Source organism: Eriocheir sinensis, chromosome 11 (genome assembly GCF_024679095.1).
Source record: "Eriocheir sinensis breed Jianghai 21 chromosome 11, ASM2467909v1, whole genome shotgun sequence".
Lineage (NCBI taxonomy): Eukaryota > Metazoa > Arthropoda > Malacostraca > Decapoda > Varunidae > Eriocheir > Eriocheir sinensis.
Genome location: NC_066519.1, coordinates 21,825,545 through 21,839,384, shown reverse-complemented (window position 1 = coordinate 21,839,384; position 13,840 = coordinate 21,825,545). Strand labels below are relative to the sequence as shown.

The 13,840-nt window shown below is 47.1% G+C and overlaps 1 protein-coding gene across 1 annotated transcript in view; it reads right to left on the bottom strand.

The window, feature by feature from the left end:
• LOC126997053 (teneurin-m-like) overlaps window positions 1-13,840 on the bottom strand; it is a 439,194-nt gene that overhangs the window by 7,089 nt on the left and 418,265 nt on the right. Inside the window, exons 19-31 of the mRNA XM_050858090.1 lie at window positions 12,859-13,069; window positions 10,956-10,982; window positions 6,684-6,873; window positions 5,890-6,182; window positions 4,965-5,138; window positions 4,356-4,528; window positions 3,878-4,130; window positions 3,518-3,741; window positions 2,990-3,252; window positions 2,737-2,845; window positions 1,638-2,465; window positions 1,072-1,313; window positions 467-790 (exon numbers count right to left, since the gene is read on the bottom strand). Of these exons, the coding sequence (XP_050714047.1) occupies window positions 467-790; window positions 1,072-1,313; window positions 1,638-2,465; window positions 2,737-2,845; window positions 2,990-3,252; window positions 3,518-3,741; window positions 3,878-4,130; window positions 4,356-4,528; window positions 4,965-5,138; window positions 5,890-6,182; window positions 6,684-6,873; window positions 10,956-10,982; window positions 12,859-13,069 (3,311 nt within the window). The remainder of the gene's footprint in view (window positions 1-466; window positions 791-1,071; window positions 1,314-1,637; window positions 2,466-2,736; window positions 2,846-2,989; window positions 3,253-3,517; window positions 3,742-3,877; window positions 4,131-4,355; window positions 4,529-4,964; window positions 5,139-5,889; window positions 6,183-6,683; window positions 6,874-10,955; window positions 10,983-12,858; window positions 13,070-13,840) is intronic.

Genomic DNA, 13,840 nt, shown 5'->3' with positions numbered 1-13,840 from the left:
ATTCTCCTGGGGCTTCCATGTCCTGAGAAGTTGCCATAAAGTGCAAGCAAGCACATTTGTGTAATCTAAATCCTCAGTTAAATACCCCGCCCTGCCTCCCAATGACACACCTTCTTGATGGTAAACACTACAAAGTTGCTTGTTATTTTACTATATTTTTATTGCATCGGCGATTTTTCAGTTGACTTTATAAAATAATATTGGAACTTCAGTTTAGCATTATATATATATATATATATATATATATATATATATATATATATATATATATATATATATATATATATATATATATATATATATATATATATATATATATATATATATATATATATATATATATATATATATATATATATATATATATATATATATATATATATATATATATATATATATATATATATACGAAAAATATACAAAAAACTTCTCACGAGTGTATACGTGTGAGGACACACACACACACCTTTATCCTTTCATCTTTGTAGTCGTAGGTGATCTTGGCTCCATCAGCGTAAGTGACAGACATAAGACGCATCAAACTGTCGTACTCGGACTCCTCAGACAGGTTGCCTCGCGTCCAGCCGATGATGTGTCCCCAGTGGTCGTAGCTGACGTTGCTTGGCACCAGCGGGGACACCGGCATCCAGAGGACGGGTCTGCCCTTGTCGTCATAAGTGACGTTGACCAGCATCTGGCCCGACACAGACAGCAGTGCCTCCGAGGACGTGGTGGGGTCAAACCGCAGCATGAGGAGGTCAGCGTTGTTTACCCTGAGTGTGGCCGACACCTGGGGAAAGGTGGACAGTGAAAAGGTTCAGGAGAATTCAAATTGCTGGATCTGTTTCCATATCATTCATGGAGTTCTTGGATCACCTAACACATCGATGTTGCAGACAGACACAAACTAACATATGTTCATATTTCAGTGAACAGAAGTCTTTGTAATGAATATAGGGAACTATTGTGAGATTGAAACTCATTGGCATACAAACAAAATGATGCAACTGCAGGAATATATGCTCCTCTCTCTTCATAATTACTTATGTCTTCAGCCCCTGGGAGCCTTACCTTCATGCCGTGGTTAGTTGTGTGCTGGCTGGCAGGGGAGTAGACCCACTCGTAGCGGTTGACAAGGCTCCCGCCAATGTGGGTCTGTTGGCGTGACAGGATGGGGAACATTTCGGCGGCAATCTGGCTGGTGGACTCTAGCACGCGGTAGGAGGTGCGTTCTAGAGACACTTTGTGGTCCCAATCTGTCAACACCCGCAGTTTTCCCTCGCCGCCCATGTCTGCCACAGCTTCTATGGGTCCTGTGGAGTAGTCTTGGGTTTTAGGACAATTTCTGACATAATACAGTTTAGATTGATGCTGATGCTCATTGATCCTTGTTTTGGGTGTGGAAAGGGGGCATTTATTAATGTTATAAATATGATTATATGTAATATATATTTTTTGTTAACTCAATATTGACCATGAAAGTATTTACATTTTCTTATTGATGAATTATTATTGAAGAAAGCTATGCAAGGAAATAAGTACACAGGAAAGTATACAGGTAAGAAAAGACTGATGTCATTATCGGAGTCACTCTTCAAGGGAGCACTTGCACAGACACAACCTTCTGGGTGTCTTACCTGAGGTGTGTGTGAGGGTGTTGCCGCGGACCCTTGTCTTCACGGGGTTCTTTCCGTCTCTCGTCACGGTCACCTCGGCACCACGAGCACTTAGGTCAAAGTTCAGCTGGATGACCTGCCCCGTGGGAAGGACAGCCCGGGTAAGACGGCCCTGCTCGTCATAGTCGTAGTTGAAGGACCGACCCAAGGCTTCGATCTTGGAGCTGATGAGACCAGAAGACCTGAGACTGTTGTAGGTGAAGCTGATGTTGTAGCCGTTGGGGGCCACGAGCTTCTCCAGCTTGTCTGTCATGGTGAGGTGAATCTTGATGCGCTGCTTCTGGGGCGTCTCAATGGCGTTCACGTTGCCGCCGCGCTCACGGATGATGTGGAACTTGTTGTTGGCACCGTCAGACACAGTCCACAGCTGACTGGCGCTGGAGTGAGAGTTGTAGATGAATTGGTAGAGAATCTGGCCCGTGACAAGGTTCCTGGTCTCTGTGTGCTGACCGCGGTTGTTGAACACATACACCTCGTGTGAGTCCGGCGAAATGATTTCATAGTGCTTGCGGTCTATCAGCTCCGGCAGGACTGTGCGTACAGACCTGACGCGATAGCCAGCCTGGTCAGCAATGTGGAGGACGCCATCCGGTGTGACAGCAATGGAGGAAATGGAAAAGAAGATGGCAGAGGCGGCTGACACATTATCATATGTGTGGCAATGGCAGGTCGGGTCGCGGCAGTTGCACTCAGACTCGGCGCCAGCAAAGAGGGAGATGCGGCCGTCACTGGTAATGATGCGAACTCTGTTGATCCGCTGCGAGTCACTCTCAGCAACGTACAGTTCACCTGAAGTAAAAAAAATCAAACCATGTATGTATGAACACTGACTCTTAGCATCTGCGTTGTTATTATTGCCATTACCCAGTGTACGCTGTATTTGAAATGTTATACTGTGTTTCCTTCTGCACGGCCTAATTTCAAACCAAACATCCATATATAAGGAGGGATTCCTGTACCAGCTTTAGGTGTTAAACACCACAGACGAATCCTTTTTGTAAGCAAACAGTATTCAAAGCGGAAATAGAAACTCAATGAATGAAACAATGATTCCTCATACCTTCAGGAGAAAAGGCGATGGACTGAGGGCTGAGGAGCAGGGCGGTGCGGGACACATCTGGTGGGTCATGGGGGGGTGTCGGACAGTTGAGGGAGCGACCACTCAACACCTGAAAAGGAGAGGCAACACAACACCTAAATTACTGATGGCAAGTTTTTAGAATACTGCAGTCCGTCCTGTTAGAACATTGCGAAAGTAGTGACGATATCTATGGAAAACACGTAGTACATGTAGGTGGTCCCACAAAACTCACCTGGACACGATTGTCAGGTGTGACCCTCAACACCAGGTGGTCGTCCAGGATGTGGAGGGAGCCATCTAGCGGGGAGACAGCCAGTTCGGTGGGCCAGCGGAGGTGTAGCTGGTCCATGTTGATAGTGCCATTACAGGGGACGGGGGCCCAGTGCGAGCGGTGGTCGTGGCCGCCAATGATGGTTTGGATCACGTTGTGACTGACGACACGGATGTTGGTGCCGTCAGCAATGTAGATGTCGCCATCAGAAGAGATGGCCAGACCTGCGGGGAAAAGGGAGAAGATGGTGAGATGCTAAAAGGAGGAGTATGTTAGAGGATTAAACAAAGTAGAGAAGGAATGTGAGGAAAGGGCCTGATGATATCTCAGTAGCCTTTTCTTTTTGTAATTATGATCAGGATGTAACTGCATAAAAGTTAACATCATTGTAATGCTCCTTTCTTTGCAAGCCTTTCAAAGTCATCATGTCGTGTGGCAAGTATACATGCTCCATGATAATTACACATCGAGCTTCTGCCTAGTGCTCACCTTTAGGGTAGGTGAGACGAGCATGGATGGCCTGGCCACCGTCTCCACACCTGTTCTTGTCCCCAGGGAGGCAGCGTTGGCCTGACCCCACCACCACAACTGGCACAAGGTCACCGCCCATGGCCCCGATACGCAGCACCTGGTGGGCCTCTGGATCACTCACATACACGGAGCCGTCCATGGGTGAGACGGCCATGTGATAACGGTAGGACACGCGGGTCTCACTGTTGAGGAGACGATAAAGATGGTATTGAAAGCGGGAAAACAAAGGTAAATAATAATGTTGTAAGAATTTTGTGGTGAGAGAAAATAGTCAGAGCACAGGCCTTGAAATGTATTTTTGACGCCACATCAACTCACTTCAGCTTGGCTACGGTGGTCACGGTGCCGTCTGGCCACACGCGGTGGATGAGGGTGAAGTCTCCTACATAGAGGGAACCATCTGGGGCCGCGGCAAGGCACGAGGGGGTGAGGAGAGGCACCTCGTTGGCGTTACCCTCACACCTCTCGCCACACAACACCTCCCGCTGCTCGCCCGTGCCCAGGAGGGTGGTCACCAGGCGACGCTGCCCCGCAAGGTAGATGTTCTGGCCATCACCCTTCTGCAGGATGCCTGTTGAAGGATGGATAGCAGGGAAAGTGAGTAGAGTGTTATGGAGGTGCAACAACCAAGGTTAATGATTATCTAATGGAGGTATATACAGGACGTAGGTGTTTTTGCTATTAGGAAAAGGAGGTGGGTGATGCGTGATGAGGGACAGGTCTGAGTAATAAGCATTGACCATTATATATAAGCAGTGTGGCTCAGGGGGTGTGCCTGCTGGGAATCGTTACTCACCCTGGTGGTAGTTGTAGGTGTGGTGGATGTGCAGGTTGAAACCACCCACCATGGAGATAAGGAGGTCGTGTCCGGCCACGCGGGTCGTCTGGTGCTCCCAGATAATCATAGGGCAGGACGCGTGTTCGTAACCCACCGAGACGAGGGCCACCGTCACGCCATGCACACGTTGCCTGGAACACCACGAGAACAGCGCATTACACCTCAAGAAAACAAGGAAAGAGTCACCCCGAGCACCCTCGAGTTACCTAGTCTCAGAGGCACAAAAGCACAATTTTAGGAACAATAAGTCGTCATAAACAGCCCACCAGTTACACAAAAACCTAAGGAGTCACCGGCAAATTTCGCCCCAAGAACACAAAACCAACAAGGAGTAAAACGAAGCATGACAGCACACAAACACAAGTTCTTGAGAACCCCAACAACACCCGAATGTTAACTCTTCAGAACGATCCTTCCTGAACACCAACAACATCTATACAAAGCCACCATCAATACCCCCTTCCTACACGTTACCAAAATACAACTAGGTCACAATATCCTCCAAAGGGCTGTAATAAGACATGGAAGCAAAATTGAACCATCTGATTTATTCGAGAACTCACGCACCTGTACACGTTGTAGCGGTCCCAGGCGTAGGTGAACTTGATGTTGGGGTCGGCCTCGAAAACACGCGTGAACAGGGTCCCCTCCAGCACGATCCTGAGGTGAACGCGGCGAAGGGTGGCGGGGATGTAGTCTGGGGTGAGCTGCATCCTAATGGTAGACTCGTATCCGTTGGCTCTGAGGAAGGAAGAAAATTAACCGGGTAGAAGCGACGGGCTAAATTTGTGGCTTTACCGTGTACCAGCGACGGGCCACATTTTTGCCATGATGTAAACCCCCCAACATAGATGATGCATTAACTGATCACAAATGCATTGATATATATTATGAAATGGTTTGCGAGTGATGATTTTTCCTCATTAATTCGCTTAGAGGGGCCTTTAAGAAACATGATCCCCGCAGCTACCGGGTTAAGGTAGATAAGTAAATGGGTTTTGCACTGCCAAATAAAACACAGGTGTCAATATGTGTAAGTACAGGTATGTGTGTGTGTGTGTGTGCTTGTATCTTATGGTAAGACTGATATATAGATGAGCAAGGGGAAGATATAAGGATTTTAATACGGAAAGGTAAATTACAATATACTAAGACGTGCAGATGTACGCATGTGTTTGGTTGGCAAAGTGAGGTTACTGCATGGTGTGTAAGATGATGGATAAATAGTTAATAGAAAAAAAACCCTGGTGAATTATGACAGTCACTAAATACTTTGTGTGGAGTGTGAAATGGTCCGTACTCAATGTTATTTCTGTGGTAATAATGATATTTTTACTTATGCTTCTATATTGAATAAAATAGCAAGATGTATTGGATACGATACTTATGGAAACAAAAGCACACAGGCCCCCCCCCCCCTCTCCAGCCCCTACACACGCAAACTCCTACCCAAACCCACATCCTCACCCCCACCACACACACACACACGCACCTGGAAGAGTGGTACACAAGGTAAACATCGGTCCCGGGAATCTGGATGGACTCCTGCACCGCCTGAGACTCCACCAGGATAGCGTCGGCGTGCGGACACTCCCCCTGGAACACGTTCTGCCAGGTGGCCATGATGATGGGCCTGAGCAGGTCGTAGTCGTGCAAGGGGCAGTGCGAGGTAGGGCGGCGCGGCAGGTGGTCGTGGTAGCTGGTGGAGTGGTCCGTGCTGTCCGGGACGCTCATGACGATGTCGTCCAACACCACCACCTTGTTCCATGGCACCATCACGCGCACCTGGAGGGAGAGGCGAGGGTTGTGGTGGCGGGGGTGCGGCGCCCACGTGGAGTCTGTTTTTTTTATCTGTTTTTCTACTCCACATGAATGATAGTTCTTGAGAGCAGAATTCTTCTAATATTTCTGACTTTGACCCAGTTTACGCATTACTTTCACAACCCATTTGGCTCCTGCTGACTGGCACTGTGTTTTATATTTGTTAAGAAGCGGCCACTCAAAAACTAGGCCAGCAGGTACTTGGTCATGACACGTAATTAAGATAAAATTATTTTAAGTTACAATATTATTATTGTTTTAATTTTGGTCTCGTGTGTCTGCTCAAAGCTTTCAAACTTGTGAGATGGAGTAGTTCAGAGAAGAATAAGTTTTAGACGTGCAAATGGAGTCAGAGAAAATTGTTTTATGAAAAAACTGTGATATCTATCAAGTATTTGAAAACAGCCACACACAACATTCAATAAATCACTGACTTTCTACTCTCTCTCTCTCTCTCTCTCTTACCGTCTTCTGGCTGAAGGGTGGCTTGCCGAACTCGATGCTCACCGCCCCGCCGCCGTTCACCATAATGTCAAACATTCCGTCGTTCCTGGTCAGCGTGAAGCCCTCGTGAGCCTCGGGGGGGCCCACCCGGAGGCCGATTATGCCCCTGCCTGCACGCGTCACCACGCGGCCCCGCACCACCGCCGCGCGTCTGTACCACACCAGCAGAGAGACTCATCACCAACCCGTGACAGGGCGGCGTGCTAGGGGTGGGGAGCAGGGGGGGAGAGGGAGAAACAAGCGCGGCCGAGCACGCTATGGGCCGGGGCGTCTGGGAACTGAGGACTGAGTAAAGGAAGTGTGTGGAATTGAAAGACCGATGGTACGTGGTGTTGAAAATCACTTTTCGTTTTTTGTGGGCTTCAAAAGGGCAAAAACTGACAACTGACAGCTGCATGAGACGAGGACAAATGGGGAGCATGAAAAAAAAAAAAATACTGGACACAACAGACAAGTTGCATAAAAAATTTGCTGACATTTTTCGACTGTGAACAGAATACAATTTTGAAAATACAGAACACTTACAGTGAACTCGATAGTTAAACAGAGGGAACAGAGGAGGAAACACTTGTCTGAACAGGAACACTGCATGTTCTAGAATAAGTAACTCAACAGGGAATGATGTGGCCTGATGAATTTTGACTTAATTAAAAGCTTCTTTATGTCTCATACAGATGAGTGAAAATACTGTCATGATGAGATTTGACTTCATTGCTTGCAAAGGCAAAGTTAATTGAGTATGTCATCATGAAATTTACTCTACAAGACACGTAAAGAATAATCAATTATCTCATATCAACTGAGACACTAGCACATCAACAATAACAAACTGCAAAGAGTATGTGTAACCATGAACAAAATCGTTTAAAGAATCAATACTCATGGAACTGAAATCATACTCTTGTTAAGTTCTAGAACATAAACGTAAGAAGCTAAGTATGACTTAGGCTAAAAGGGCAGAGAAGACAAACTGGGCACGGGGCACGGGGCGGCCACATGCATGGCTGCCCCTCGCTCGGGGGGCTGAGTGACTTATCGGTACTCGAGGGAAGGAGGAATTAAAACTGCAAGGAAGAGTATATAAAACCGTCATGCAGACAGACATTCACATGACAGGGCAACACAAACACGCAGACATAGGAACGTAAACATTCTGATAATATAAGGACTTAGCTTCATGCCAATGCGTGCGTGACTCTGGACTCTGTATTCAGCACAGGAATGGAACACACAGAGATGCGTGTGTGTGGGGGTCTAAGACTCGCTCAATGGGGATTGTTAAGATGGTGGGGAGTGACTGCAGGAGTGCAACATGCGGCGCACACACACACACACACACACACACACACACACACACACACACACACACACACACACACCTATACCCATTGTATTGTATTTTTAACGTGTATATTTTCAGCTTAACAGCTGCAATGACTTAAAAAAAAACGATTATTATTATTATTTTTATTATTATCATTATTATTATTCACCTCTCTCTCTCTCTCTCTCTCTCTCTCTCTCTCTCTCTCTCTCTCTCTCTCTCTCTCTCTCTCTCTCCAGGCCTTCCTCCCTTCCTAATAGTTTTGCTCTCCCCTTGGAGGGAACATGGGCCTTTGTCTTACGGTGGCCCATGTCAATTTTGAGGGATTGCTCCAGAGTTACTATAAGGCATTGGAGTATCTTATATGGACTAGGTCAATCCATATGTAATTTTCTTTCGAGGGTTAAAAAAAAAAAAAAATATCTAGCTCCTACTGTAATTTGAGTACTGTAAAAAATGCACACCCATCTAGTGAAGGGGCGTGACTATACCGTGAGGGAAGGGAGTCAGTCAGTCAGCCAGTGAGTCTCCCTGAAAACAACAACATGGGTAGCATAGAGTATACGGGAGGCCACTCAGCACCCGCAACACGAACCAGCAAACAGACACACACTCGCATCACTCACCCTCTCGCCACCAGCCGCGGGGGAGTGCCACCAACAGAGGCCAGGATGCAACACACAGCAGCCAACATACAAAGCACATTCGCTCAAGCGCGGCACAGAGAGCCTAGCCTGCAGGTGTGAGGCACAGTGGGGCATGCAAGCGTTGGGCGTTCATGCAGCGCGCACTTAACGCTTCCACAGACCATGCATGTTTCACCCGTGGTCATAGATTATACATTTGTACACATTGCTTTTCCTTCACCAGTGACGTTCTGGACCAATCACTGAATGACCAATTGCAAGGAAGGAAAGGAATGTTAAGCAATTTATTTTCTCTTTTGTGTGATATTTGAATCCAATTTTGACCATCACTGTATCACCCAAAAATTTCTGATGGATGGAACTTAAAGGATATAAATTTTACAGGCGAGGAAAAAAGTTAACCTGGGCAACAAGTGTTCTGATTTTGACACATTACTTTAATAGTGAGGAGGCGACAAGGACAAGGCTTTGTTTGGCACCAGGAAAGATACCAAGAGCAGAGAACAACAAGTCTGCAGAAAGAATTAGCCACCACCATAAAGAAAACTGAAACAATACAAGGAAAAAAAGAACTGTGAGGGCGGCATGCAAACTGGCAACTCAGGATGTAGAGGAGCTTATAGCGAGAGCCCTTGTGACGAGTGATCCATGGGGGGGTGGGAGGGGGGGACACAGGGGGAGAGGGTGAGGCTGGGGGTTAGTAGATGTAGTGAGGGTAAATGGGGATGGGAGTAGGGAGGTAAGGGAAATAGTCCATCAATAAGGTAATAGGGCGAGGGGGGGGGGGGGGGGTCAGGGTTATGTGACTGCGGGCAAGACCACGAGGAGGATACTGAGTCAACTTGCAAATAAAAGGTTGAGGGAAGGAGATGGTGGAGGACTGTGACGCCAAAGACAGGACGAATGGGGCTTTGTCGTGACGGGTTAGTCCCCTCAGGCGGGGCTTACTGAGACAGAAGAATGTAAAAAAAAAAAAAAAAAAAAAAAAAAAAAAGCAGCCACATAGATATTCTCAAGGAAAATACTGACATTGCCACAGAAGAGAAAAGCATCTGAATGCATATACATTATATTGCCTGACAAAGTCAAACAAGAGATTTATGTATTGTGAAAAAAAAAGAAAAGAAAATAATGATACTTTAAGCTGGCTTGACTGACACATAAGACCTTTAACTTAAGACCCCTTCGCATTCTTATTTCTTCCACAGCCTTTTTGTTCACAGCCCAAGTCTTGTCTTGCGGGGGTTTAAACTATGTAGGTGTCTTAACTTCTCTACTTTCATTACGTAATTATATCTATGATGGCCGGGTGACAGCTATCTGGAAATTAGCATAAAGATAAGTAATAAAAGTACTGTGCAAACTAAGATCATGATCCAGAAAAGGAAACGTGGTGTGCCTCTCAAGATCACTGGACTAGAGAGGGAGACAATGTAAGCCAGATCTCGCTAAGCCTCGCAAACAGTGATAGATCAAGGCGCCATGAGTAGGAGGACTTCCAAGGGAGGGAATATAACAGTTTACTGCAAACACGGCTACTGACGGGACACAAGCAGAGGCCAAAGGTCTCGTAGGGGTGACGAGGGGCGAAAGATACTACAGTAAGTGTGGGGTGAGGGTCGGGGTGACGGGGGGGGCGGGGGCGCAACACGGGGAGACCAAGAGATGTGACACCAGGAAGACTTAAAAAAAAAAAAAAAGACCGAGGATGCTGAAGAGTCAATTCCAATCACTAGCTTTTTCTCCAGATTGTAGAGACCGAGTGAGTCATTGAGTGAAGCAGTTTTACATAATAATATTTATAATATAAAACTGGTTATTACTGATTAGTGACAGCAATGGAAAGATTATATAAGTAACTAGCAAGCAAACAATGATTGGAAAATTAAGTGTGGAAACAAATGAGTGTATAAAATACATTCCTCCATGCACCAAAACAAGTGACTATGGAATCCAGATCAGAGTTTAACATCTGTCTCCTATGAGGTTATCAGCGAAGGCTATGAGTAAACGGCAGTGCAAATAAGGGTTGATGCTGGTAACTAAGAATAAAGTATAAATATATCATACAAAGTTGCCAGCTAACTCGATCTGAAAAACTGTAACTCGAGAATAGAATAATGAAAAAAACGAAAACTAGAGGAAATATGCACCAAGTAATAAAGAAAGGAAAGAAACCAGAAAATAAGAAAAAAAGAAAATATGGAATAAGAGTTTTGTTCTCTTTCTAAACGTGCTTTTGTTTGTTTTGGTTAATCTTACCTCGGGTGTAAGTAGTTCCATAAAATACTGAGCGCAGCACGAAGAGAAAGCCGCGGTTAACCCAAACATTCCCACGACTACTACAAGCTAACGAGAACCATGACATCTTTGCCTCGAGCGTACCGGCCCGCCTCCTGCCTCCCGCTGCCGCCCGCTCTGCCCGGCGACTGACGCGGGGCACGGGGAGGAAGCGGTATGGCCGAAAACTTGCCAAACCCTTCAGAACGTTAACGCTGCCTTGGCCTCCCTCGCTACACAGTTAACTTGGTGAATAAACTCTTAACACAACACACAGATTCCTTCCCCCACGTGTTCCTGGAATTGAGGTTTATGACAAAGGGGAGTAGTTGGGTTTTATTTGAGGATGTTTTGTGGGTTCAGTTTGGAGACAAGGATCAGCCGGGCCAGAGTCAGGGCAAGAGGATTGACCTGTCCTAAGAGGCGGCTCGGTACGCAGGTGGGCGGGATGAGAGGCACAACATGGTACTTGTATCCTGCTCACAAATTAATGCATCCAACACGGGTACCCCATACAACTCTGCTAAGCTGGTACTCTGCTTGGGCGGCCACCTGCAGAGTACCTCAACACTACCGGTACCTAAGGCGGGTCTCATGGCTCCGCTCTCAAGACCTCGGGGCGCCAGTGTACTGAAGGAGGAGGAGGAGGAGGAGGAGGAGGAGGAGGAGGAGGAAGACAAACATGAATAAGCGGAAGAGGAGGAAGTGGAGGAGGAAGAGGAAGTGAGATGAGGAGGAGGAAAAGAGGAGAGGAGCAGGAGGAGGAGGACGGGGGTCACGGCACCACTGGACTCATCACCACCCCTGGCACAGTGCCGGGAGCGCCGTCTAGAGCCACTCTGGGTGAGGCATGAGGCCAGCAGCGCTGCGGTACACTTTTGCACGCACGGGGCTTGAGGACACGAGCCACGGAGGTCCTCTGAGAAACTTTCATGAAACGAAGCCTCGCCCTCTGCTTCTGGTCACCTCCAGGGCCTCATGTATAGGCCGCGGTCCCTGTGGGTCTGCAGGTACATGCTCACCCCAGGGGTTCCACCAGCCATATATGAGGCAGCATCAGGAGGGAAGTAAAAGCGGCAGAGACCAGTCACAAGGTTTCGTTTTGCACAAAGGTTTGCAGGCAACCTCCGGACCCATTCTCTACCACAGTCTACTGCAGCAACACAAACGTGACTACGCCTCAGCCGTGTCACACCCATAACAAACGGCGTCTTGAAGTACAGTTACTACGCTAGTTTTGTAGCCACCCAGCGCCAGACAAACACAGACAACTTCCAGATGGTACGCGTGGGATGCAGTACAGTGATAAAAATACTTTTATACTTTCAAATAGAATCATCCTCCAGTAAATTTATTAATTCTAGGTTATAATGAGTAATATATTTATCTTTAAATTTAAGTATAGGGAAATGCTTTACTTGTCAACCTTAGAGAAAATAATAGTAACAGTAGATCCTAAACATTGAAACCTGGAGCCTTTCACGAAAAAGGAAACAGGAAGAGTTGAGGTCAAACAAGAGCGTGGAGTGAATGAGTCTGGTGGTGGTTGGCACCACTTTGGAGGTATTGGGAGGCAAGTCATGGTTAGCTCTGAGTCACAAGGAATACCTCAAATTAATTATCACATAAAAAATTTAAAGAAGTTAGGAATGTGAGATGAACCAATATCAAAGTGACATTTGTTGTGCGAAATGATGATTGCACACTTTTGGAATACATTGAAGATCCAGGACAACCAACAACATTTACTCCTACTGGTACATGAGACTAAATATTGAACAACTGTCATGGACAAAGAGCAAGTGCAACTCTTGGACTGAGGTAAAGCGTGTGTTCAATGTATTCTACTGACATAAAGACCCCAGCGGTCCAACACGACGCTTACCTATTGTTAAACGCGTCGGTCTTGGTGAAGTGCTGCAGCGAGTCGTCCTCGATCAGGAACTTCATCTTCTCGAAGAACGAGGCGGTGGCTGCCGGGGGCTGCTTCCTTAGAAGCATTTCGATGGGCGACGAGGCGCGGGACACACACAACATTGAGCCGTTGCAGGAGTGGTGGTCGCAGCACTCAGGGTCCTGGCAGTCCACCAGGCCGTCTGTGGGTGGGCGGGGCAAATGGAGGGACACGAACAGGACACCCACAGCAAGTTACTCCAGCTCTGTGTGACCCTAAACTGAGGCATAACCCTCACGACCCATTTGCAAGCCTTTTCGTAGCATTTAGGCCTGTGTGCCTCCAGTCTTCTAGTAATATATAATCTTTTTATGAAGGAGTTGTGACACAGTACTGACGAACCATGTCTTGGAGTGTGGTTTAGATGATTTTAAGCTCACTGCCACGAGCCTGTTTAGCCTTTATCACAGCCACGCCAGGCCCATGGGTGTGTGGGTAAATGGAGGGACATCCACACATCAGCATCAAGTTACTCCACCCTTGTGTGTCCCCCAGACTAAGTGTACTCGTGGGTGTGACTCAGGGCAGTCTGGAAGTCCACACACTATCTCGACCCTGCTTAATCGACATGTGTGTGTGTGTGTGTGTGTGTGTGTGTAATTCACCACGGCCTGATCACGAGTTGGACTCGCTTTCGCCAGCAGGTACCCTCCCGACGTGAGCAAGTGCTCATTATTGTCGATCTCTGGGTACTGCCAGGACCTCACACACCACACACCCCATTTCTCTCGCTCAAGGGGGGACAGTAACCACTCCTAGTCAACGGAAAGAATCCAGCCTGAGCGGGGCTCGAGCCGCCGCCTGTTTGGCCGCTCTAACCGATTGAGCTACCGTAGCAGTGTGTGTGTGTGTGTGTGTGTGTGTGCTCTCGAGACAACCAGCCGTTCCCCTACGGAAGATCCTTGCCTGACGT